The sequence below is a fragment of the Parasteatoda tepidariorum genome, chromosome 11 (assembly GCF_982258835.1).
Source record: "Parasteatoda tepidariorum strain Cologne lab strain chromosome 11, Ptep-v5.0, whole genome shotgun sequence".
Taxonomy (NCBI): domain Eukaryota; kingdom Metazoa; phylum Arthropoda; class Arachnida; order Araneae; family Theridiidae; genus Parasteatoda; species Parasteatoda tepidariorum.
The window spans coordinates 22,963,442-22,990,059 of NC_141765.1; the positions used below are offsets into that span (position 1 = coordinate 22,963,442).

At 28.8% G+C, this 26,618-nt stretch overlaps 1 protein-coding gene across 6 annotated transcripts in view; it reads left to right on the plus strand.

The window, feature by feature from the left end:
* The window catches only part of LOC107452613 (uncharacterized), a 106,614-nt gene that overhangs the window by 76,525 nt on the left and 3,471 nt on the right, over positions 1 to 26,618 (plus strand). For all 6 annotated transcript variants that reach the window (XM_016069140.4, XM_016069141.4, XM_071187642.2 and 3 more), the window contains exons 4-18: positions 589 to 739; positions 1,571 to 1,707; positions 2,159 to 2,285; positions 4,358 to 4,572; positions 4,657 to 6,806; positions 8,166 to 8,367; positions 9,942 to 10,159; positions 11,283 to 11,438; positions 11,587 to 11,819; positions 13,321 to 14,016; positions 14,601 to 14,772; positions 20,019 to 20,240; positions 24,336 to 24,446; positions 25,251 to 25,390; positions 25,473 to 25,649. In XM_016069140.4, coding sequence (XP_015924626.3) covers positions 589 to 739; positions 1,571 to 1,707; positions 2,159 to 2,285; positions 4,358 to 4,572; positions 4,657 to 6,806; positions 8,166 to 8,367; positions 9,942 to 10,159; positions 11,283 to 11,438; positions 11,587 to 11,819; positions 13,321 to 14,016; positions 14,601 to 14,772; positions 20,019 to 20,240; positions 24,336 to 24,446; positions 25,251 to 25,390; positions 25,473 to 25,649 — 5,107 coding nt within the window. The remainder of the gene's footprint in view (positions 1 to 588; positions 740 to 1,570; positions 1,708 to 2,158; positions 2,286 to 4,357; positions 4,573 to 4,656; positions 6,807 to 8,165; positions 8,368 to 9,941; positions 10,160 to 11,282; positions 11,439 to 11,586; positions 11,820 to 13,320; positions 14,017 to 14,600; positions 14,773 to 20,018; positions 20,241 to 24,335; positions 24,447 to 25,250; positions 25,391 to 25,472; positions 25,650 to 26,618) is intronic.

The window sequence follows — 26,618 nt, forward strand, 5'->3', positions numbered from 1 at the left end:
ATCCTTTCGTTTTTCGTTGTCAAAATATTTTAAAAAAAATCTTTTTAATATCAAATCAGATCTCCTTAAATCCGTACTTTTGACTTTTTCTCCATTAAAGCACATCCATATTTTTGAATAGGGAGAGAAAGTTGTTTCTGAAGAAGAAAGATGTGCCTCATTCTTTAATCTTTTCGTCACTTCAAAATTTTTCTTAGCCCCCCTTATGATACAGCTGCAAAGATTTCTTGTAAGATTTATCAATGTAAGCTTTAAAGGCAATAATAACAACTGTGATTTCAAAGGCTTTAGCATTAAAAATCGAAATTCTAGAAACTATTTTGAAGTACAAATAAACTTGGTTGTCATTATCAGCTTAGTAAAGCACATTGTATTAAACTTTGCTCTTAAAGTTAAATTAATTACTATTAAAAAGTTTTATAGTTTGATGAGTTGTTTGTATAAAACTTTGTTGTTATTATTATTAGGACGTGGCGGTGACTACAAAATGAGCCTCTTTAGCCCAAACTCACATTGATTAATGAGAGAACATTGTACCTGTGTGTGTATATATATATATATTTAAATTTATAATGTCTTAAATTTTAGGGAGCATGAGCGAATGGAACGCCAGAAAGAAGATAAAGAAAGACACAGAGATTGGGACCAAGACCGCCTTGAACGTGAAGAAAGAGAAAGAGCACAAAGAGAAGCTGTAAAGCAGCATTTTGAAGAATCATTACGCTTAGTTTTACAAAAAGTACTTTCTTTTTATGTTTTGTTTCAAAATAAGTTATTGCTAATTAGATTATATAGAATAAAATGATAAATCATAAAAGCATTAATATTTTTTTTAAATTATTTTATTTTACATAATACAAAAATGATTTTTTTTTTTTAAATTTAAATTACAGATTTAAATATGATTTAACTAGCTTACTAACTTTCTTAAGAAGCTTATATTAAGTAAGCATGGTTTTATTAATCAAATGTTTATACAATTTGAACAGTTGCTTCAGTAAAATTATATCAACTTAATTCAATTATATCAGATGAACTCCACATCTTTTATCAAACTTATGACTTTACACATTCAACTAGAAGAGTAAAGTTCCAAAGAGTAAGTTTCAATGAGGAAGAACCACACTACTTTTGCTGTACAAACACTTTATTATTAACTATCATGCAAAATATTTTTTTTTCTTTTCAGCTTTTGTATTTCACTCTCTCTCTTTTTTTAATAAACTTATTTTTTAATGTGCTCTATGTAGATTTTTTAATACCTGATTTCTTGTGGATTTTGCTTATAGTCTGTACTTGTTAATGATGATTTGTCAAAGCATCTTCTTGCTAATGATTTGCATGTCTGTGGGTTCATGTTTGATGAGAATAATAGCTCTTATATAAGTAACAGTTTATTTAATTTTAGATTACTTGTATATTTTCAAAGAGACCCTCAGACTTGTGGTTTAATTTTGCTAAGTAATTTATAATTTTTTTTGTATATAGTAAATGAGTAATGTATAGTTTATAATAGATAATTTTTTTAAAATTTAATTTCACATTTCCTAATTCTACTCTTTTCTTCTAGAACAAAAATATGGGTTGGAATCCTTCAACTGGGAAACATGGTGTTGGCAAGCAACAAGACAGCATGATAACTATGCAAGGCAACCAGCCTGTGCGTACCACTGATAGTGATCGGCAAAAAGAACAGGAAAAAGAAAGGTATTTTTCCTTGAATTTTTCTATTTTACTTCAAATAAAGTTTATTGTATGAATTAAAATGAGTTAAGTATTTGATTATTATTCACCATTTTTGACTGAGCCTTTGTGACAATTAACGATGTCCTTTCAAATTTTTTTTTCAAAAAACTTTTTGATCTAAAAACTTTAAGAGCCAACTCACAAAGAATCAATAATCTTATTTTCAAAAAAATTCTCAGAAGTTAATTATAAATTAAAAAGAAACATGTATTGCTTACAAAGACTATATTGTATTAGCACATTAATAATAAAGTACGATTGACTATCATAAAAGTTTTGTTATTAAAATAAATTTCATCTGTTGTTGGAAATCAAGATTCTTTTAAAAATATTTTTTACATTCAATATCTTTTAATTTTCTTATGTTGTCATTTTTTTTTCTAAATTGATAAAGTTTCTTATTTTTAATTAGAGCGCAATTTGTGGAAAATAGTCATCGTCGAGAACACGAAAGGTGGTTAGCCCTTATGCAACAACAACAAAGAAATGAGCAATCTGCTAATGCTGCTGCTCATCATCAAAATTTCTCAGCCATGGAAGTAAGTAGTTTTTTTTGTAATTATAATTTTAATAAATTAATTTTACTGATATATTGTACTTATCCCAATGTAAAAGAGAATAAATACAAAAGGGTGGATTAATTTTTGTAAGATTGAAAAGTTTTTGAAACATATTGGCAATGTATTTTTTTTCCTTAGGAGTTAAATTTTTTAATATATTTTGATTTTCAGACATTTGCTTCTCTTACATCCTTATTCTCTTAAATCCCGTGGTATTTTGATTTCCCTAGTGACTGGATTCAGCTGGTTGTACACACTGCTACTTAAATTAGAATAATTTATAAATGCATTTAAATGTGTTATCTTTAAAATTTTATTTTCAAATGTATCAGTCTTTGAAATATTAAAAAAAAAAAATTATGTTAAAGTAAATCAATATTTATTTATGACTTCTTTTTTTTTATCTAAAAAATCCTAACAATAACTCTTAAGGCATATCAGTTCTTAAATCATTTGAATCCCCTCATTGCAAATATTATATAAATAAAAGAAAATTTTAATACATGCCTTAGTGGTTTTTAACATGCATTTTGATTATGAATTTATTTTATTTTCAACCCTATGAGAGAAATTTATAGTCAATGTTGCAATTTACTTAAAGAATAATCACCAAATTTAGCTTCCTTCTTTTTAATTAATCTGATGTACCACCATTTTCTGTTCCTTTTTTATATTTTTTATTTAAGTACACTAAACACTTAATTATTTATGAGCAATTTATCTACTTTGTGGACAATCCACTGTTCTCCTTTTTTAATTTGCTATATTATGGTTTAAAAAAAGCAATAAGGATAAATTTTTCAATTAGATCGCATCTAAATTTGCAATGCACATGTAAATACAGTCAGACCTCAATATAAGGTCACCCTAAGGGGCATCGCAAAAGTGACCTTATAAGCGGGGTGACCTTTAAACCGATTCATTAGCAGTTCGTAACTAAGCACGTAAATAGTACACATTATGATTTTTCGAAAATGGTAATACAAACGAAAACGATCGGTCATAAATTAAATATTTAAGTCAATAAATTTTAACAGAATTAGTAAAGAATTAAAGAAAGTTAGATTTAAAAATTTTTTTTAATTTGAAATAAAGCTGTTTACTAATTTCCTCAAAGTGTACATACATACATTACATATTACCTTATTTAAAATAATCATTTATGCAGGTCCGTTTCGTTTTTGGTTTCATTTTTCCAACAATGTTTTCTAGATTTTGTAACTTCTTAAAATGTTTCTCAGCATGGTTTAAAAAAAAATTTTGTATGACATTTATTGCATTGAAGGCTTCCACTTGGGTTACAGCTACAGTCTCAGGATCACTGTTATTGTCCTCACTGTCCACAACTTGTGAAACAATTTCAGAAATTGTAGCTTCTTTGTTAGCTGCAACATTTTCCTAGAACTCGAGAGGGGTAATTGCCTTGTAAGGAAGTTAATAGGCTTTTGTTAGAAAAGAGCTCCCCTCGCCTCAGATAAAAATGACCTTATAAGCGATAACAATTTTTAAAGCTTGACCATATATCCGATAATCTGTAACAAAGAAGTCCTATTCAGTGAGCCGGGACTTAGGAAAAGTGACCTTATATGCGGGGTGACTTTATATGCAGATGATCTTATATCAAGGTCTGACTGTATAAGGATTGCTTAAAAATTAAAATATCAAATTAGAAAATGTATGCCTCAACTATGATTTGCAGGTGTAGAAGCATAATTGGACGTACATTTTAATGTTAGATTGTGCTGTAAATGATATAACTTGTAAATAGTATTGAAAACTGTAATTGACTCTGATAGTAAGTGAAAGATTGTCCTTCACTATACATATAAGTAACTCAAATATATTTTAATACATGTTTTTTTGTTGACCTGTTTATTATCAGTAGTGGCTACCCAACTCTGGAAAAATTTTTTTTTGTTCTTTGCATTAATTTTTAAACTTTCTTTATTTCAATATTTCTCCTTATGTAAAATTACTAATTTGCAATGGCTCACCAACAATGTAAAAAAACAAACAAACCGGTGTATATTCATTAATTTGGAAATTTTTAGGCTAGATCAGGAAGAAACCCTCCAAAATCTGAACCACAATTAATGCAAGGCCAAAGACCAACAGTAAAACAAAATTTGGCTCCAAGTCCTGTTAATGCTTCACCATCCCAACTAAAGAATGAAGTTAATTTCAGTTTGTATGGCTATCAACCAGTGAGACAAACTTACATTACACCAGCACAATTGAAAGCCAGAGAAGAAAAAATAACAGCCAGGTTATTATGGTTCTATTTTTTTCCCTTGTGTTTTTCTTTATTGAAGTATAAATAAGTTTTAATCTTGATTTATTTTCTTTTTAGTATGCAGAATGTAAGGATACCTAGTGGACAGCATAAAGCAAACTTACCGGTGAAAATTGAGAAAGAAGATTTTGCTGAGAGACCTTCATCCCCCAACTCGAGTCATTCTTCATCCAAGCATCAACAGAAAGTAATGATACCCAGTCATGATAGAAACAATTTAATGTATCAACCTCTTGTAGGTTCTGGTGGTGCTTTTAAACCATATGAATATTCCAGTAATAGTAATAGTCCAGCACCTCCTGCACATCAAAATACATCGCCAGCCCTCTTAGGGAGAATGGGAACAGCTCAGTATCCTCCATTGCAAGATCAGCCTCAAAATTTGGTAAAAAGTGATGGTAAAAGCATTCACGAAAAAATGCCGAGCCACAAGTATGAGTGTAGAGACTTGAAACCAGTTGCTTCTGCTGCTGGTACGTTACCTGCTGGTTTTTCTCCACCTTATGGAGCTTCTAAAAGTACATCACCTGCTACAAATGCAACTTATTCATATAGTCTTATTCAGCAAGGTTTGGTTCCTAATCCAATGTATATTGCAGCCACACATTCTGTAAATAATGCCGGTGCCAGCACTCCCGCTTCTTTTGCCTATTCCCAGTCTTCTAAAACTTCTGTGCACCCAGCCAGTCCTCCTATTTCCCAACAATATGCTCGAGCTAGCCCGAATTCAGGAATCTCTAGTGGCTCTCCTGTTTGTCGACCCAGTTCTGTACCTTACACTTTACCATCTGTTCGAGTCAGTCGCAGTTACTCACCTGTTGGTTCTTTAAATTCTTCTGGAATTGGGAACGCTAATAAAGGAATTATTCCACAAGATCCACATTTATCTAATCGAGCTCATATTTCAGTTCAAGGGTCTAGCCATAGATCTCCTTCTCCAGCTCATACATTTGGACAGCAAACTAATCTCGGTGCTCCTAATTCTCCTCATCAGTCATCTACTCGAATGACAAGTTTAGCCAGCCAATCTTCTATTCATTTGTCATCTGCAAACACTATGCCATCTTCACCATTTCATTCTAATTCTCAACCAGAAACTTCTGAAAGTTCTGGTGTTCCATTGGTCAAAAGGAAGTTATTAAATGATGTGATTTCTAGAAAAAAGCCAAAACAAATTGATGATAGTCTTTTACCTCCCCAACTGCAGCCACAAATACAGACTTCTTGTAGAGAAAATAATGAAAGTCAAGTAATTACTCCTCCAGATTTAAGTTTAAATCCTCCTATATTAGGAGAACATAATTCTGAATCTTACTCTTCAAAGTCAGGCCCACCTTCTCCTCTCACCTCATCCAACATAATATTTAAGCCAGAACCGGTAGCTACCCCTCCATCTATGCCAGATCTGAGCAGCTCTTCCCCTGTATCCCAGTCAGATTTAGACAGTACTGTGAGCGCCCAAAATTACTATACCTCTTTTAACAAATATAAACTTCCTAATAAGGATACAGTTAACAACTTAACTGATGAGAAAGATTCTCTTTTAACTTCATCAGACAGAACAAATGTGCCATCAGATACTGCCTCAAATAATTCAGAAGAACAAGTGTCCAATCCTAATATTTCAAGTGTTGTTTCATCAAATAATTCCAATTCAAGTAGTAGTTTTCATCCAAAGCTTAAAAAAGCTTGGCTTCAACGGCATTCAGAAAATACAGATCGGAAATGTCCCGGTGAGTTTGTTCCAAATGCTGGTAAAACTGATTATTCATTTAAAATAAAATCAGAAAATGTACAAAATGAAACGGATGATGCTAGTACGTCTGAATCAGGTAAACAAACTTATAGCTCTACCCAATCAGGGAATGATGATGTTGACAAAATCTGTGATGATGGTAACTCTGAGACCACAAACCAGGCTCTAGAATTGAATGCCGATGAAGAAATCTCAAGTTCAGAGTCTGATACTGAGTGTGATACAAAAAGCGGAAAAAGAAAATCTAAGTCAAAAAGCAAATTTCTTTCTGGGTCATTTGGAGTAAATAGTAATGGTAAGAGAATAAAGTCTGAGAATTCTTCAGATCCACCAGTTGATGACCAAACCTCTCCAAAGAAAGAAAAAGATGGAAAGAAAAAGTCAGGCTTGGAAAAGGAGTCCAGCATTAATTCCAGGAAAAGAGGGCGTAAAAGTAAAGTACGAAAATCAAGTAAGTAGTCTTTGGTTCATCTTTAGTTACATATGTTATATTGTTTTTATGTCGAAATATTTTCTAGGTTTTTTTTATTTATTCAAATTTTTCAAATTTAGCATCTGCTTGATTTTTAAAAAAAGTAGGTTTATTATTAAAAGTAGAAATATGGTGTATACATTTGTAATTATACGTATGATTCTTATTTCCAAGATGTGGGATGATTGTTGAATTACCACTTGAAACATTTTAAACTTGTATAAAATTAGGAAACATTTTTTTCTCCGAATGTTTATCTCTAGGTGAATACAGATTCCCTGATCTTGACTTGTACCATTGACCTTTTTATTTTAACTATTAGTTCATTATTTGTTTTTCCTTTTGCTACAGATATAGTTTCTTGTACCATTTGATTTTGTTACAATCCTCATAGTTACAAAGAGCTTTTTTTATTATTAAGCTTTACATTTAAATCTACTCTAATCCTCCAAAAGTCCCTAGGGAAAAAAAATGTTCCCCATATCTATGCACTATTTTCCCTATGAATAATATCAGGGAAACTAGTTGTTGTGTATTTTCATTCAAAGGATTTATTAATTTTTTAATGCATGCATGTCAATACAATTTGTTTTTATAAGTCAATAACTTTTTATTGTCTACTCTTTCTTTTCATCATCATCATTGGCACAATGGGGTGTGCCTTAGCCTTCTCTAAAACATTTCTCCATGAAGTTCTCTTTCTCTTGCCAGTTCAATACCCTAATAGTTTTGAAATTTGTGTTTATGGAGTCCAGCCATGGAAGTTTTGAACGTCTCTTAGCTCTACTGCCTATTTGAAAATCTTATATTTTTTGCTATTAGTATCTAAACGAAACATACCCTGCATATCATTCTGATTAACTTGATAAATGCTATTACATCTATTACTTTTTAAACATCGTAAATTTCTGTATCGTTTCTTTTGTAGAAATTGTCCTCTTTGATTTTACCAAAAATGGCTCATTAGACATTTTTTTTCAGGGCAATCTAGCCTCTTCTTTCTTTGATTAAGTCTCAAATTTCAATTGTATAGGTCTGGACTAGGCGTATAATAGTTTTGTAACCATTTCTATCTGTGTTTATAAGGAGCAATCTAAGGCCATTGACAAATTTGTTTGTTAGTAGTATTTGTTTTCTAACACTTTTATTTTTGCATAATCTATTAGCTACTAACATGCAAATGCTATTTATTTGTGAAAGTTTTTCTTGAATTTATTTCTTAAATGTAGCTGTTAAATTTATTAGTCAAGTTGAGCAATTTATTTAAACTTCGAAAAAAAGTATTTAAATTGTTATTTTAAATTAACAAATTATGTTTATAAACTTTTGTTTTTAAAGTGTCAAAAAATGCTTCGACCATGAAACCTCCTGAAAAACCATCTGTAGCTCAACTGAAAAAGACGGGAGAAGCCTTTTTACAAGATGGTTCTTGCTGCGAAGTTGCCCCAAGATTACCTAAATGCAGAGAATGCCGATTAACTCCACACCAACGGAGTAAAAAGATGCCTAATATTTTCTGCCGTTTTTATGCATATCGAAAGTAAGATTTGGTTATTTCAAACTTGTAAATTTTTATCATTTAAAAACATTTTTAATATGCTGTGATGGTAGGAAAAATAAATAAAAAATTAAACAATTTAAATTAAGGAAACGCATACACATGGTTGCTAACTTTTTTGGTAGTTGGGAGAAATTTTACAATGTGTTTAATATAAAGGTACTAAAAATTTTCTAACTATAAAACTACTTTGCTACTACTTTAAAGCATATTTGTCTTACTATTATCTCTTATGCACATACATTTGATACTACAGTAGGGAACCGATTATCCGGAACGATCGGGACCATCGCTATTCCGGATAACTGATTTTTCCGGTTTTCTGGATCGCTACAAAAAGCCGTTTTTTTTTATTGTTAAATCCAACTAAAAAAATAATATTTGGAAATAATCTTAAAAAGAAGAAAAACCGATGAAGTAATACACTAATGATTATTTCCAAAATGATGGTAAGGTAAACATCTTTCAAAAAAGAAAGAAAAATCCTAAAATCTTATGAGGAAAAAACATTATTTTTTTAAAGAAATGGCGGGAAAATTTACCGAATTTCGTTCCGGTTTTTTGGTTTTCCGGTTTTCTGATTTCCGGATAACGGGTTCTGTACTGTATTATCTCTTATACACATACATTTGAATTTTTGGTTTGTCGCATGATAGGTAAACAGTTAAAGATTTTATTTTTAAAATTAAAATTTATTTGCTAAAACATACATTTTGCTACCAGTAATAAATTTTTTTTCTCTAATCATGCATGTTGACACAGGGGTTGTACAAATTTATGGAAACACTTCTATACTGACTAATTTTTTTCCCACCATATTTCTCAAGAAATACTTAGAGGATTATTGTATAACTTGAAAAGTGTTTTAGGTAGTGATTTCCTATACATATCAATAAAATTTAAAACTTTCAAAGGTTTGTGAGGGACTGGCTATAAATTACAAATAAAAAAGTTTGTTTTTGAATACCTTATTCTAAAAAATATAGCAATAAACTTGCAACTTGTATCAATTACTTTGATTATCATATGCTATAACTGTACAAATTTTTGTAAATGAAGATTAAGTATTCATGGAGATATGAACAGTTTTATCAAAACTAATTTTTTAGCCTTGCATTTTCTAACTATAACTGCAGAAATATTTAATAAAGTTAAAAATCAAAAATTTATTGAGTAATTTTTTATTTATTACAAAGCCTTTAACGGCCTCCTCACTTCTGCCCATCTTTTTAAACATCCTGCACATTGATAAATATAATAATGCATTATTTCAAATGAATATTAAACTAAAACATAAACAATCTAGCTCATTTCACTTGCGTGATTTTTTTAAATAAGCTCTGTACCATGTGTACAAATTACAGAATTCCTTGTGTTGAATCATATTAAAATTAAAAAGGAACACTTATAACCTGCTGTATTGTTTTTTGCACTTTTAATTCATGTGCTTAAATTGTTAATTCTTGTTTAAAACTAATTGTTATTGTTGTAAAATAAAATCAAGTGATATATGTTATAGTGACTGTTTATTGAATTCCTAGTTATATTTCTTTTAGGCTTCGTTATGGTAAAAATGGAACAATTCTGAGTGCAGGATTTTCTGAACCTTCAGATGCAGCAGAAGAAGATTTAAAACTGTGGTTGCCTCCATCTGACTCTCCGCCTATGGATATTGAAATAGAAACCTCTAAATTTTTGCTTACTTATCTTGGTGATCAATTTTGCGATTTAGTTGAAATGGAAAGGGAAGCAAAAAAATTACATTTATCTAATGGTAATTAATTTTTTCATTTCTTCATTCAGGGATATTAAATTCAATTTTCTTTTTTTGGTTGTTAGCTTCGTTTTACTAAACTTAATGTTAAACTTAACACTTAAATTTTTTTTGTTGTAAAAACTGGTTTTTCTTTTGATAAATAAGAAGTTGATGCATAAAGAAAAAATATGCACTATTTTTTTAAATTGTGATCACAAGGGGGTGATATTGTATGAAATATAAAGTTTGTATCGATAACCAGTTTTTAAAAAATTTAAATTAACTAATCCTAAATATTACATTAATATTCCCAAAGTTAACAAGAATAGTCATAAAAAAAAAGAAATACTAACAAATCAGCACACAATGGCAGTGTTAGCTTTTATTTTTAGTTTCATTCATTTTGAGATACTTTTTTGATTGAAATGCACCTTAAAGACTGACAATTCATTTATTTACAAATTCAAGGTGAGGATTTCAAACATGCTCCTTAGCTGTCATAAGCTTTTTATTACTTAGATTACAATTACTGCAGCCTTGTCAATGAAAAGTGTGCAAATTATTTTTAGCAACAACGTTTCAGGCCCTTCTCCATTTTTATTATATCATGATTTAGATTTAATGACCTCTAACTTGTTATTTATTGCCTATACCTACTTATAAATTATATATTTTATATCTTGAATCCTTTTATCTTGCAATCTCCTGACATTAAGGAATTTTTTCTCAGTGGATATGTAACATAAAAATGTAAAAGCCTTTTATACAAATCAACTTTTTTTAAAAAAAAGAAAAAAAAGGGGGGGTTAGTGTGACTAACAAATTTTGTTGAAAAAGAGTTTTAAGGGTAAATTGTGCTGTCATATTATCATAGTTATACTCTAAAAGGCCTTGTCTTAAATTTTTTCCATGTTTTTAGAGATCAGAGTTATAAAGATTGTACTTATTCCGAAAATATATTGTAATTTAATTACTTAAAATTTAAGTGTCTCTTTTAATGAAGCAAGCTTAATTGTTTATGTAATATTGATATCATTGACAAACCTTTGTACAATAATTCATTGTACGATAATTAGAAACAATTAAATTTATTTAGCTTGATGTCTATAATGTTTGTTTATGCATTCTTTTTCTTTTGCAGATGATACTATCACTTGGAAAAGGGTTGTTCAAGGTGTTCGAGAAATGTGTGATGTTTGTGAAACCACTTTATTTAACATTCATTGGGTGTGTCATAAATGTGGATTTGTTGTTTGCATTGATTGCTATAAGTCAAGAAAAACTGGTCTCCCTAAAGGTACTTCCATTTTTATAAATTGATTTCATTTTCTACATTCTTATAATAAAGTTCTATTTCTTATATTAAAAATAATTCTCTAAGTATTATCAAAATATATTATTTGTGTGTGAATAATATTTAATTTACGCACACATATTCATTACAGAAGAATCAACCTCTAAAGATCGTGATGATTATCAATGGCTGTTATGTTCAAATAGACAACCTCATGAGCAAGACAAATTAATGCTAACTCAAATAATTGCTGGTACAGCATTATGGGATGTTAGTAAATCACTTCATGACATACGTCGTAAGTGGAACATTCCGACATACTGTAGTTGTGGTGTTAACATATCTGAGCAAGATGGTAAAAGTTCCTCCAATGGTATAAACAAGGTAAGCTGCATACAATAAGGAATATGTTTTGAATGTTTTTCACACAATATTAAGTTTTTACTATATTTATTTCATATCTAGAAACTGCACTATTAATTAATACCTTTTAATTATCAACTGTATCTGCTGATGTTGGTTGTTTAAATTATTGGTGACTGTCTGGGCTTTATCCTTAACAATGATACAAAAAATTAATCTGGCATGTGCTTGCCCTACACTTCCAGATCAAAGGGGAGTAATAATTTGACATGTATCTCTGCTCTATGCTTCCCAACTGTGCTTAGACTCTTCAAACTCTGAAACTACCAAGAATATTATATTAAAGTAGATATTGAAATACTAAGATAAGATCAGAAAAAAAAGAATAAAATTCAACCCAATACAAAGTAACCATAGGTGCAAATAGAAAACCCCCCTACATAGACTAAGCATTTTATGTATTCAATTCAGATCTTTATGCACTACACCTTTTAAGATGAAAAATTTTAAATTTTTAAAAAAAATCAAGACATTACCTCTTATGATTAACTTTCTAAAAAACTGCATTATTTTTATAATTGAAACATAAAAATCTCATCTTTAGAGACTATTTGAGTTGATATTGAATTTTTAACATTTGAATGCATATCTTCATTCATATATTGAATCATATGTCTTGATATTTTCATAGTTCAAGCTCGAATTTTTAAACTTGCCGAAAAATAATGGGGCTTTTCCGTTTTGCTTGCGCTATAATATTAACTTAATAATTATGACCTGAAAAATAATAGTAAAAAAAAAAAGGAGTTGGATTTACTTTCGCCCGGAAACTTTGCATTGGTAGTTTTAACACCTATGCCGATGAAATGAAAAGGACAAAAATAACTTTTAAAGGCTTCTTCGGGCTTGTCAGTCTAACATCTTTTATGAATATCAAATAATGTAATCAATTTCCCTCTAAATTGCACAAAAAAATTTGAGTGTTTTTCAGAAATATAAGTATAATTTTACCAGCTTTTAATAATAAACCAGACCTTGTCTTAGCAGTTTCTCCCTAAAGATATCCTTAAGATCATTGTTATACTCTTCTATCAAAACATAACATGATATGAATGGTAGCCACATTAATATTAAAAATTAACATTTTTAAAATTTTGTTACATGACATTGGGTTAATTTTTTAAACAAAAATCTTTGCTATATTAGGCATTTTTAATATATGTATATACATATATATATTGCATATTACCCAATGAAGTTGTTCTCAATTTCCTAATATTTTCAATCCCCTTTTGATAAAATTGTTCGACTATATATCTTATATCTTTATTCCTACTGCATCTTTCCAGAATATATATAATTTAAGTAATATATTGCATCGATTCTATATCAGTGTAAAATGTATAGCCCATTTTTTAACATCAGAATTCAAACTCCTAACTTTTGACTGAATGGAATGAATGTTATTAAATATGTAGAACATTTTCTTCCTAATTACTATAGTTAATTCTTTTTTACTTAGCTCATGAGTGCTGTAACAAAGTGCTTTTCATCTGACAAGGATTCGTCTTGGGATAGTGGTGCATCATCCGAGTCACAAAGATCTAGCAAGCGTGGTAATAAGAACTCGGTGAATGGTGTTGTGAAACAAGAAGATGCTGTTGGGGGATACAGCTCAGAAAGCGGTGGGTCTCCTTTAAGTTGGCTTGCAGATGTAGCTCTTAACTCATCAACAAAAAATTCAGATGATCAAAAAGATGGGGATGATGAAGAAAAATCTTCTGAAGGGCAAGAAAGCAATGCTGAAGCATCAATTGAAAGCGATGATGATAAAAACGAAAACTTTTCCACCCTGAGAGAATTACTGATCCGACCAACTGCTAAAATGGGCGGAAAAAGTAGTGGCAGCTCTTCTGGCTCTCAAAAAACATTAACTAGCACCTTAGATGAAGTCATATCATGTGTCATAGAGCAAAAGGTTCGAAAGTCTGATAAAAAAAGTAAAGAAAAACAGTTATTGCATTTTACTCGTCGATATCAAATGTCTAAATCTGGACGTGAATTACCTCCAGTTCGAACCTGTATTCTAGCTGAAAGTTCACTACTTTATCCTGAAATACCTCATTTGTGGCTAGGAAGTGGCAAAATTCTATTGTTAAAGGATCCTTACCACACTGGGAATATGCAAATGTTTCAAGAGCAGTGGAAAAGAGGACAGGTAATGTTTTTAATCAACATTCTTTTTTAAAATTTCATTTAAATTTCTTTCATAGTTTTAGTATATTTAATACAAAAAAGGAAATATGTTTCTTAATTTAAAACTATATAACTAAAGTTTTTTTAGCAACTGCAAGCAAGTTTTTCTTTTTTTTGTAAATTTTTGTTGAAAATTCTAGCTATTTAAATTAGCTAATAGGAAGTAACTGGAAATATTATTTTGATGTTTATAAGTCTTTGCTTTATTCAAACCTTGGAACCAAAACCAAATAATGTGTATAATCTAAATGTTATTATTCAGTTTAAAAAAATAGAATTCAGTTCCTCCTGCTTTCTTTTCTTCTTTCTATATCAAATATTAAATATCAATTTTCCTAGAAATAGTGTTTGAAAATGTTATTGAGCATTAATGCATCTTTCAACTATATGTGGTATGTTGTTAAAAAGTTTTGTTAATTAAAAATGCATAAAAAAAACATACCTTATACTGTTCTGGAGATGTTATTTGTACAGTTGCATTGTTTGTCATTAAGATTAGAACATTTAGAGTTACTTTTTAACCAATTTTTGTTTCTTTTCTTTTAGCCTGTTATCATTGCTGATGTTGGAACCAGATTAGATTCCTCCTTATGGAGTCCAGAAAGTTTTTTGAAAGAGTTTGGTGATAGCAAAACGGATTTTCTTAATTGTCTCTGTGGTACACTTATGCCGAACCAACTCTTGAGAAAGTTTTGGGAAGGATTTGACAACATTAATAGTAAGTCAAAATCAATTGCTTTCATTTCTTTCTTGGTTTTGTTTTGGTACTTACCATTTTCATACATTAATTTATAATATAAATATATATATATATATATATATATATATATATATATATATATATATATATATATATATATATATATATATATATATATATATCATATAAAACAGGATTAAATTAAAAAAAAGACCAACATCTAGTGTTAAAGTCTTAGTTATTAATAAATAAAAATTTCCACTATTAAATATTTTGATTTATTTAATTTGATATTTATGAATATTTAAATTAAAAAAGTATGTATTCATAAAATTGTCTCTGTAATTGTATTTTTCATTTAATTCTTGTAAATGAAAAATAAGATTTTTAATGTTTTCACTACTGTGTCTGTTTATCGAATTGTTTTAAATTCTTCTGTAAGATTATTTTGTGAAGTTGAAAATGCCATTAGCAACTAAAGAGGGGCTGTTTGTGACTCGTGTTGAATGACTATGGAAACTCTTTTGGGGAAAAATAAGGTCCAAAAGCAACGTTTCTTTAACCCTTTGACTGTTAGGGAAATGAGCAGTTTTCGTTCACTTAAGTATTTGTAGTACATAAATAACAGTTTTTACATACTTTAAAATAGTTATTAAATAGTAAATTATAAATGATTATAATCAATTGTATAAATTATAATAGTTAATTATAAATATAAGACAAATATTAAATTGAAAGGACTAAATAAATACAACTAATGTAAAACTTTATAAAGCATTTAAATACAGTAATTAAATAAAAATCTTTTTGTACAAGCTATAAAAAAATTACAGTAATTACCTAAAAATCTTTAACAATCATAATCATCATCATAATTATCTAAATTTCGCTTTTGAGCCATTTAACTTCACAAACACCCTAAAAAACGCTCCAAAATACGCATAAAAGGACTAGGAACATTATGAAAAGAAATTCATGGAACCCCTACTGCCATCTGTAGACAGTAAAACTAACTATATTTGGCGAGTAGGATTCGTTTGTAACATAATCAATGCAGAATAATAATGGTGAACGAGCTCAGCTCATCAGCGCGCATTTGGGAAAAATTTCACTACACGAGTAGTGCTCGTTTCTAACCATTTAGGTCGAAATCTTGCTCCCGAGCAGAACTCGTTTGCGCGCATTATAAAGCACGATTCGATTGCGAGCCGAACTAGTTCATAACCATCAAAAGGTTAAAGTGTCTACTTTTTGAAAATCAAGTGAGTTCTTTGACATATATTGTGACTTAGCCGTGGGTTGTTTAAAAAAAGTGTAATTTAATTTTTTTAGAAAAAGATTGATTTTTTCTAATTCCTTGTTTTTAAATGTGTTTTCTTATCTACGAAAATGTGAGTTTCTTTTTACAGGAGTTTAAAAAAAGAGGGGAGGGGGAAGTGAATTTTCTCCTTTGTACAAAAATAAGTTTGTTTCTAAATTGCTAAAAAGTGACTAAAAATAATAAGCATATTAAAGTATAATTAATCTAAAAATGAGGCAATTAAAAAGGCTTTTTCTTCATGTTTAAACGCATTCCGTAATTAGGACTATAACCCTTAGTAATTACAAAAAATTATGGTGCTAATATGGAAAGATGACATGAATGATTAAATTTCTCAATTATAGAAAGCCACTTACCCAATAATTTAATGAGTTTTCCTTGAAGTTGGAGCTACAAAATATAAAATTTTCCAACTATGCAAAAAAAAAAAAAAAAAACTTTTTTTCGTAAGGAAATGAAATTTTGAAATAACAATTACACATACACTGATTGACAACGTTTAAAAAAATTTTACTTAACAAAAAATGCATGGCAAAACCTTTTTTTCTTTCTTTTTATGTCTCTGTAGTGTCAATGCTTTAAAGTAGCCTGAACTTTATATTAAAACAGCCATAAAATTATGTAATATTCTGCAGCAAGACCATTGATAATTACAATTTTTTTCAGATATAATAAAAATAAAAGAGTGTTTCATATTGATCACCCTTATCATACATTTTTGGTTCCTTTTCAGCAAAAACAAAGTTAAAAAAGTAAACACTTAAGGAGTTGTAAATTAACATTTAAGCTTGAGAAAGAAATGATAGGTTCGATATCTGTTTAATCACAAGTGAGGAAGATGAGATAAAAAAAAACTGAAGCCAGTTTGCTTGCCTGTTTAAATTTAGAGGTGTTTTTATCTCTTTCACATACCCTCCAACTGCTACGGAATTTCCGTAGTTTCAGAAATCTTCTTTTCAGACGGTAGCAAAATTAATGTCTTAATATTTAAAAAAAATTAATTTTAGCGTAACTTGTTCACTATTACTTATAAAAGTGCAGGCCATATGGCTAAATTCTTAAGTTCTGATAAAAGTTTTATGAGAGATCCATTTGCTTTAAAAATTTCTACTTTAGTTCGCTACCACTAGAAAGAATTATTTTCAAAATCCTCATAAGTTGGAGGGTATGCTTTCATTAACACTGGCAATCAAACACAGTTTGATATTTTCAATCTTGGCTTTCTCAGTAGTGCATTGTTAGACTTCAATAGCATCATTATTTTCTCAACTTAAATATTAATTGCATTTTTTTTCTCTACAATATCAAGCAGGCTGGTGGTGTGCTTAGTTGAAGCTTCAGAAACCGAGCAATCTGTTTTATGTAAATTTGTACTAACATATTCATGCAAAAATTTCAAGAATTGACTTAGTCAGTTTTATAAATGATATACCTGCCATAATATAAGGATTTGGCACCCTCTCCATATAAAGCAAAAATGTCACAAGCTACTTTAGCAACCTTAGAACATGATATTCCATTTAAATGATCTGAAGATTAACGTAACATAAATTATATAACAATAACATAAATTAATTATTAGCAACTTAGTTGCCGAATGGTACTTTTTTTTTCTTTGAAGTTTGAAAACTTTTTAAAAGTGTATAGTCATTTTTTGTTCTCTACCATACAGTAAATGTTGTACCCATAGAATTTACAGCATCAAATCCCTTAAATTTAAATAACCATAGTACTTGAAAGTAAACAAAAATAGAAAAGATAATTTAAAATATAAGCTCAATGATATCATAAAATAAAAAGAATGTTTATCACTTTTGTTGATCTTGAACTATATTCCAAAGACTTAAATTTCCCAAAATACTTTATAAAATCTAATAGCCAATTGTAATGTTACTTGAATATTTATTACCTAAAAATGCTGTATTAGAAATTAAATTAAGAATTTCAATTACTTAAGAAAACTTTTATTTTACTGTTAAAACATATTAAACAGAGCACAACATATAAATAGGTCACATTAACATAAAAATATTTGTTTTAGTATATAAAAGTTTTGGTTTGTATAACATTGCAGCATATATACTAGTTAAAGAGTTAAATCAAGTGAACTTTTGCTGATAAGCTCAACTACTTTATCAATAACCTTTTTGAAATTTTAATAAGTAGTTGAAAATGTAAAAGAAAAGCACCGAAGAAAATCTAAATTTAATGTTCTCAAAATTATTCATTTCCTCCCAGTTCTCCTCGACCTTTTTGTCGCCTCTAACCGGTCAACATTTGGTTATTTTACCACGGCCCATTGTAAAGGGGAGGGGACGTTGATTGTTTATATTTTAAATGTTTTTGAGTTCATAATTTGAATCAAATTGTATTCAAACACGTCTTTAAAATAAAATACATCTACATGCGCTGTATGGGTACTGTTTTAGGTGATGGATCTTAGTTATAAGTTTATCTCAGATTAAGTTTTATCTCAGCTCCTAGTTAACCTTTTGTTGCAAAAACCCGAGAAAAACCACATGACATAAATGAAAACAATTTAATGTTCCTAATGAGGGCCGGTACCATCTGATCCACGGACCGGGGCTCGGGGGACAACTGGCTTAGGGGATAGAGTTCTAGCATAGTAAGTGAATAAAGTAAGAATAAAGGAATGAAAGAAAACCAATCAATCAGTGAATGAGTGCTTTAAAAATGAGTCAGCAATGGATTTTGCTTATGTGTGAGTCATTGAAAGACATAAGGTATGTACAGTTAGTTATAAACATGATTTAAAACATATCACGAGCGCCATAAATGACGTTTAACATAAAAATTCTGTGAAATTTAGCCGAATCGAATGAAAATTTATTGAATTATCGAGTTTGAAAAATGTTGTCAGGTTTCGTAGTTGTGATGATATTCCTGATAAAATTATTCTGTCCTGATTTTTAGCATTTAGATCTGATATTTATTTTGTTTTTCTTTCTTTTTGTATCTTGAGAACGTACTTTTTCTTACTAAACTTTATCATATTTAGAGGCAAGATTTTAAAAAAAGTATGAAGCAAGGGGCTTTCAGTATTTTAAATGCAGGAAAAAAAATCTTATGTTATTCAGATTAGTCATTCCAAAATACTTTAATTCATCTCTTAATGATTCGATTTAAAAACAATTGAAATAATCTCAATTATCTCAGATTTGATAATTATTATAAGTGTAAGGATCATATAAAAATATACTTTTGACAAAAATGTTTAGCTTCTATACTCATTGTATTTACATTTCAAGAATTTTTTAACGTTTTTTAATCATTTCATTAAAGAAATACTGAACCAAGTAATGACTTTTAATAAAAATTTATTTGGGGCCATTCACTAATTTACATTTGTAATATAAATTTATTTATCTTACAAATTATTACTTAATATGCTTAATTCTTTAAATATTTTTATAAATAAGGTTATATCAAGTACTAGTAAAAATGCAACAAAAATTTGTTCCCCTGTGTAATTAATGAAATTAAATAAATTTTTAAAATTTTTTTATTGCTAGGGTACTTTATCACCCTCTCACTGTTGCTTGCTAACCCCTGAGTTTGCTACACTCACTCTTAACTGTTCTTATTATCCATGGAGTCTTTGTAATTGGTGGCATTTGCATAAATTTTGAAAGTGCTAAATACTTATATTAAATTGATTTTACATTGTATATAAACAAATGAAAATACAATTGAACAAGGAATAAAAAATGAAAATATCATTAAAAATATGATATATATTTGATTTTTTTCATTTATTATGTTTTTTCTAAAGAATGCGATTTGATATAATTTTTTTTAAACAAAGAAAAAAGACATGCCAAAAAGAGTTTTTTTTTTTTTTTTTTAATAGACTGGGCTCACTAGAACAAATGTAATGGAAAACCTCAATTATGTAAAACTATTTTTTTTTTTAATTTTATAGAACGAATGAAGGATGACGACGGGGAATCAATGGTTTTAAAACTAGTTGATTGGCCTCCTGCTGATGAATTTTCAGACATCCTGCCAACTAGACATGATGATTTGATGAAAGTTCTTCCACTTAAGCAGTATACACATCGAGAAGGAGTACTTAACATGGCAAGTCGTCTTCCAGAATGCTTTGTTCAACCCGATCTTGGTCCTAGAATGTACAATGCTTATGGTAAGGATGAAATCAAAATAATTCATTTCATTCTATCTTCAATCCTAGTCTAATTTTTTTATTTGTTTAACATAATTTAGTTAGTTTTATAACAAAAAATATGAATTCAGACATTTTTTTTTCAAACAGTATTTAAATTTATTCAGGTATTGCATCCATTGCTGTTCTGATCCCAAAGCTTAGTTATCTTAAAATTACTGATGTCTGTTAAGTTTTTGAAAAATAATAGCAGTATTTTAAAAACTGTCTAAATTGTCATTGTCAACAATTTTAAATTATCGACCAATATTAACCTGTAGCCAAAAATTAAATTTGTACTAGAATCGAACTAAAGAGTTACGTTTCAAAGTTTACTGTAATTTTGATATATATATATATATATTAACATTTTATACTTTTGAACCAGTTCAAAAGGTTATTGATCTGCTCTGCAAGACGCTGGTTCATCTTTTGTAGGTTGTCGACCTTTCCCAAGACCCCAAAGTTACTGTGATTTTTCCATTTTATTGTCAGACTTGCTTTACAAAACTACCAGCTTATAAAAAGTGCATGGTGTTTATATTTGATGCAGTACAGCTGTTTTAGCTCTTGTATCTTTAAACACTATATTTCATTTTCATCAATTCAAGTGTTCTACCAATCAATAAGGGTCACATTTGAGTGTTTAAGTTCCTTGAAGAAATTAAAATATGGAGAGAAAATTTCTGATCTTTAATTAGTTTCTGAGTAAAAAAGAATTTGCAAAGTCTTTATTTCTGCTATCCAAATGAAATATGGTTCTCTTTCTGCTGGAGAATAATAGCATTAAAAAGCATGAATGCACAATTGAGATTTATCATTTATTTAGGTTATTATTCTGGTAGCAGAGACCTTGCAGCATGAGATTATTTTTTGCCTAAACTGTATTTTTTAAAGAGATTAAGGAAATTGCAAAGAGAAAGTGAGCAAAAATAAAGATTTATCTTTCTCCATTTTCATTGAAGGATACTGTAATCTCCCCTTTTTTGAAATCCTAAGGCCGGCCGCACACTGAGGAAGCGAGAGGGAGGTGAAAACCCCCCAGTTTGACTCTCGCCTCTCCACCAAACGGGTTTTCAGGGGGTAAGCTGAAAAATGACTGCACATTGAGGAAGTGTTCGCCTCCTCAATGAAGGCGTAGATTCCGCAGATGTTTGTGTTAACTGGAGTCAAAGCAGATGTTTTTTTACTAGCAATATATATATATATATATATATATATATATATATATATATATATATATATATATATATATATATGAATGCATGCCTAGCGATATAGAAAATATATTAACAAAGTCTAAATTAATTGGAGAAAAAGGTTTTTTTCATTCTCAGATGACCAAAAGCTATTTTCATTAATTAAATTAAAATGTTTAAAAAAAATTCTGAACAATTTTAGGAAGAAAATAACTTTTAAAAATGAGAAAATAAACAGCTTTTCTTTTTGTTCCTTAATAAAAAAAATTTAAAAAGTACGGTTTATTTATTCTTGAAACTGATTGCTAATTTCTTAACAGTTCTCATTTCTTAACAGTTTTTTAAGAACAATTTTTGGTTCACAGAATTGTTCTTTAAAGTTAGTATTCCATGTAATTTAATTTACTATGAAAATAGCGCATCATAATTAACAATACTAAGGGAAGAGTCTTCATATATATTATTAACCAAATACTATCATTTAAAAATATTTCTAAAAAACTTATCAAAATTCATTAAAAAATAACTTTTAAAATTGAAAAAAAAATTAGAACTGAAAAAGAGCGTCTTTTTAATAATGTGATTAATCAGCTTTGAAGAATAATTTTTGATAGCATAATGCCTGTAATATTAATTAAGAACAATTTCGTGTACTTAAAATTGTTCAATGAGCATTTTTTTAATTTTTGTTCAATAAGCTACAAGTTTATTTTTATTTGCTAAATAATATTTATTTTTATTTGCTAAATAATATTCATTTTTGTTTGCTAAATAATATCTATTTTTCGTTCTCTAGAATATTATCCAAGCGAAAATTACCGAAAATTATACATTCCTAATAAAATTATTTAATATAGAGAAAAATATTATCACTCTCTTCCATTAATGGACTTTGTTCAAGACTTATATAAAACTATAATTAATTTATTATTCAATTAACACTATACAGTAGGTGATCAGTTAACGAACAGATCGGTTAACGAACACTTTCACGAAAGATTTTTGTGTTCGAATAACGAACACATATTCATATAATGAACACTTTCAGGAAAGATTTTTTGTGTTCGGACAACGAACACATATTCGGATGATGAACAAAACGAATTCTAACGAACACTTCTCGGCCTGAAAAAAAATGTCTATTAAACATTTGTTATCATTTTGCACACAAAATAAGATCACTGAAAGGAGAAATGTTTAAAGCATGCTTAGTATTGATAATTACTAAATGAAACTTGAATTAACAATGAATTTAAAGGTCATTCAATAATTATTATTATGACTAAAATCAATCCTGAAAAAGAGAGAAAAGCAATCCATATTGGACATGTTCTTCAATAAGCAAGTTCCCCATAAGCAAAAAATGAAAAGGACTGATTAATATGCAAGACTATATGTATGTATTATTTTTTAAAGAACTTACTAAGAAGTTCTTAATTTTTAGCGTCTCCAGAACGAATTAATCGATTTCACATAGAAGTCTATGGTGAATCGATGATCGGTTAACGAACAATTCGGATAGCGAACATAGTCCTGGAACGGATTATGTTCGTTAACCGATCACCCACTGTAGTTGAAATTTTTTTGCACATGACCTCAAAAAAAAAATTTTTTTTTTCTTTTTAGAAAATGGAAAGTAGATGCAAAAATAGTACAGATCCTATCTGAATTTCAAATTCTCAGTAAAAAATAACTAAATTAATATATTCATAAGAAATATTGTTTATTACATTTAAATCCATAACATTAGATTTATAACTAATATTGTTAATTCAATTCAGGATTGCGCGAAGAGGAGGCGGGATTTTACGGGAGGCGAAAATAGGCTCGAACCTATTTGAGAGGTTTGTAGGAGTTTTTAGTCTCCTGGAGGGAAAAAACTCTTCACTCCATCAATGTGCGCTTGCTAACATAGAAAACTATGGGAAACAAATTTACCCCACCTTCCGCATTCCTCTCGCTTCCCGCCTGCCTCCTCAGTGTGCGGCCGGCCTAATCAAGCCAATTAACAATATGCATTAGGGGCACTGACCCATGTTTGGATGACCACATTTATTACACTATAAATTTCACACATAACATAAAATAATTCAATTTGCTAAACATTTGCAAGAAGATTTCTTTCTTGATTTTACCTTTCATGAGCTTAAATTTTTGACAATTCATGAAAGAAAATTTTTTGTCTGAAATATTGAGAGGAGTTTATCAGATATCTAATTATTGTGCGGGACATATACCCACCACTCCCCTCGCCAATGATCGCATGTATTTTTCTCGCTCTACTTTGAAAAGTGGATATTGATTAAAGTAAATTGTTGCAGTTCAATTTATTCATTCTTATGGCTATTTATTGTTGTTTAAATATTTTATACTGCCATTGAGATGTTTATACAAAAAATAATTTTTTTCCACTAATGTTCTGTTTTAAAAATACTTAGTTATTTTTCTGTATAAATGCATTATTCAGTTGGATTGGATTTATGAAATAAGAGCTATTTTATGAAAATAAATTGTCCTGTCTGGGACAAATGATCCGTCTTGAGTGTGAACTAACAAACAAATGAACTTAAAAGATGAATTGTTAGTCATATATTCTTAGAACTGTAATTATTTTCTTGTTTATGTATATTTCAAAAATTGAAAAACAATGAGAACTCTTTAAAGTTTTTTTTCCCTTCACCAATTAAACATTTAATATCAATTAAACACCTTATAAGTACTAAAAATCAGATTTTCCTCTTTGTTATTTACAGAAAACCTGATTTAAATGTTTGTGTAACTTTGTTAGAATGTACTTTTATAAAACTTTGTTCGAGAAATTTAATTACACAATTATAATTTATATTAATGTTACATGCACTATTTTTTTCTGTCACAGGTATTAGTTCCTCTCTTGGAAAAGGTTCCACTAATCTTCATTTAGATGTTAGTGATGCTATAAATATTCTTGCTTATGTTTCTTGTGATGAAAAAGAAGAAGTTTCATCTGGTAAGTATTTTTGTAATGGATAGTTTAATATGAAGAAGAGTTATCTTAAAATTATTTAGTTGTATAATATTTGAAATAAGGCTTGCAAATGTTTATATTTGAGGCAGTCTTTTGTTCACTAATCTGTATTGTAATTGTATGAACAAATGTTTCTGGAAATGTTTGATTTTGCAAAATGCTCATATGCTATTTAGTCCTTGTGCATAAGCTGTTATATATTTATAATAGTGTTAGCATGTATATGAGTAATACCTTCAAAATTTTTAATAATTTGGTCACTAAAAAATATCTGCCTTTAAAAATACATGAATAGTTAATCTTTATTTTTATGAGTACTACTAAGAAAACTGCAAGGAAATTTTGTTTCCTAGGCAGCAAAAAAGTTATAGTTATTTTACAGAGAAATCAAATAACTAAAATAAGAAGAAATCAAGAACTAATAAGAAGAAATCAAATATAAAAATCTACACATAGTTAATTATATATTTGATTATATATATTGATATTGCTTGAAGGAATGAAATAGATATTTAGCTAGTATCCTTACAATTTTCTTATTTTCTGCTTAAAACCAAATTACTGATTAAAACCAAATACCTTACTACACAATCTCAGGTGTAGAACTGTATCTGTTTGCACCAGTGATAAGTACTTTGCATAAAAACATTCAGAGTAGAATTCCTCTTTCGTTTCTCTTAAATACAAAAGGTTTTCCATGCTTGTCATTCATCAATTTAAGTTGTCTGTGGAAAAAATATTTTCATGAGAACTTACTCGTATTTTAATATTTCTTTTCTCTCTCAGAAATTTGGAAAGCTCTAGATGAAAGTGGGTGTGACTCTTTAATGAAAAAAAGAGCAAAGGAAAGGAACTCAAATCCTGGAGCTTTATGGCATGTGTACAATGCAAGAGATGCTGATAAAATAAGAGATTTCTTAAATAAGGTAATATCTTGGCTTCTTTAAATGTTTTAAATGTATGAGTTACTTCTTTAACTTAATATAATTAAATTTTCCTTTAATGTAGGTGTCTGAAGAGCAGGGAGTTAAATTAAATCCTCATCATGATCCAATTCATAATCAAGAATGGTATTTAGATGAGACATTACGAAACAGACTTTACAAAGAATATGGTGTTGAACCCTACACGATAGCCCAGTGCTTAGGGGATGCTATATTTATACCTGCTGGATCTCCTCATCAGGTATTTTACATAGTTTTCTTCGATTTTTAAAACAGCTTCTGAAACTAGATTTAAAAAAAAAAAAATCTTATCATTTTGGTAGCACTTGGTTAAATAAGGAGCAGTAAAATTTTCAGAATATAAAATAAACAGCATGTATTCATAAAATAAATCATTAATAAATTTTGAGATTTAAGCAATAGAAAATTTATTGCCGAAAAAAGCTTTTTTTTTTTTTTTTTTTTTTTTTTTTTTTTTTTTTTTTTACTTAAGAAGATTCAAGTCATTTTTTTTGAATAATATTTTTACTAAAACCATACACTTTATGTATATTTTTTTAAATCTGTGTGTGAAACCATAAATGTGAACAATATCCTGCAAAAAGAGTGTTTCAACTAATTGTGCTATGCATTTTATTTTATCATTTTTATAAGTTATGTAAATGTATTTTCTGAGCAAAAGGATATATAGTTTTCTTAAGTTTTAGTTCAGTAATTCTTCAAAAAACAAAGTGGGAATAGAAAACAATAAAAAATAACAAAACAAATTGAAGTTGCTGGAAAAAGGATACTGGGGACAAATAACTATGTATTGATAAGAACAAAAATGTAATAGCAAATTAACACATCAGAAGTTTTACAAACACTTCATAACCAAATACAATTTACTACCCTCTTTTTTTTTTCGTTTCCTTAAGTAGTACTTACTCTGTATATAGCGTCCACTGCTATTTAGGTAGAGGGAGGAGAAAGAAACATTGCTAATTTGTTAAATAACCAGGAAACATTCAGTAAAATGTTTTTTTTTTCCTCTGAAAGATATAGTAAAATGTTTTTTTTTATTCTTTTAATGCTCCCAATAAAAAGATAATTTTAATAGAATTCATACATTTTAAATACTCATCCATATTATTTATTACTTGTATTGATGTTAAATAAATTCTTGTGTGTTATATTGTTGATTTTTTTGCAATCTAAATAATTAAAATTT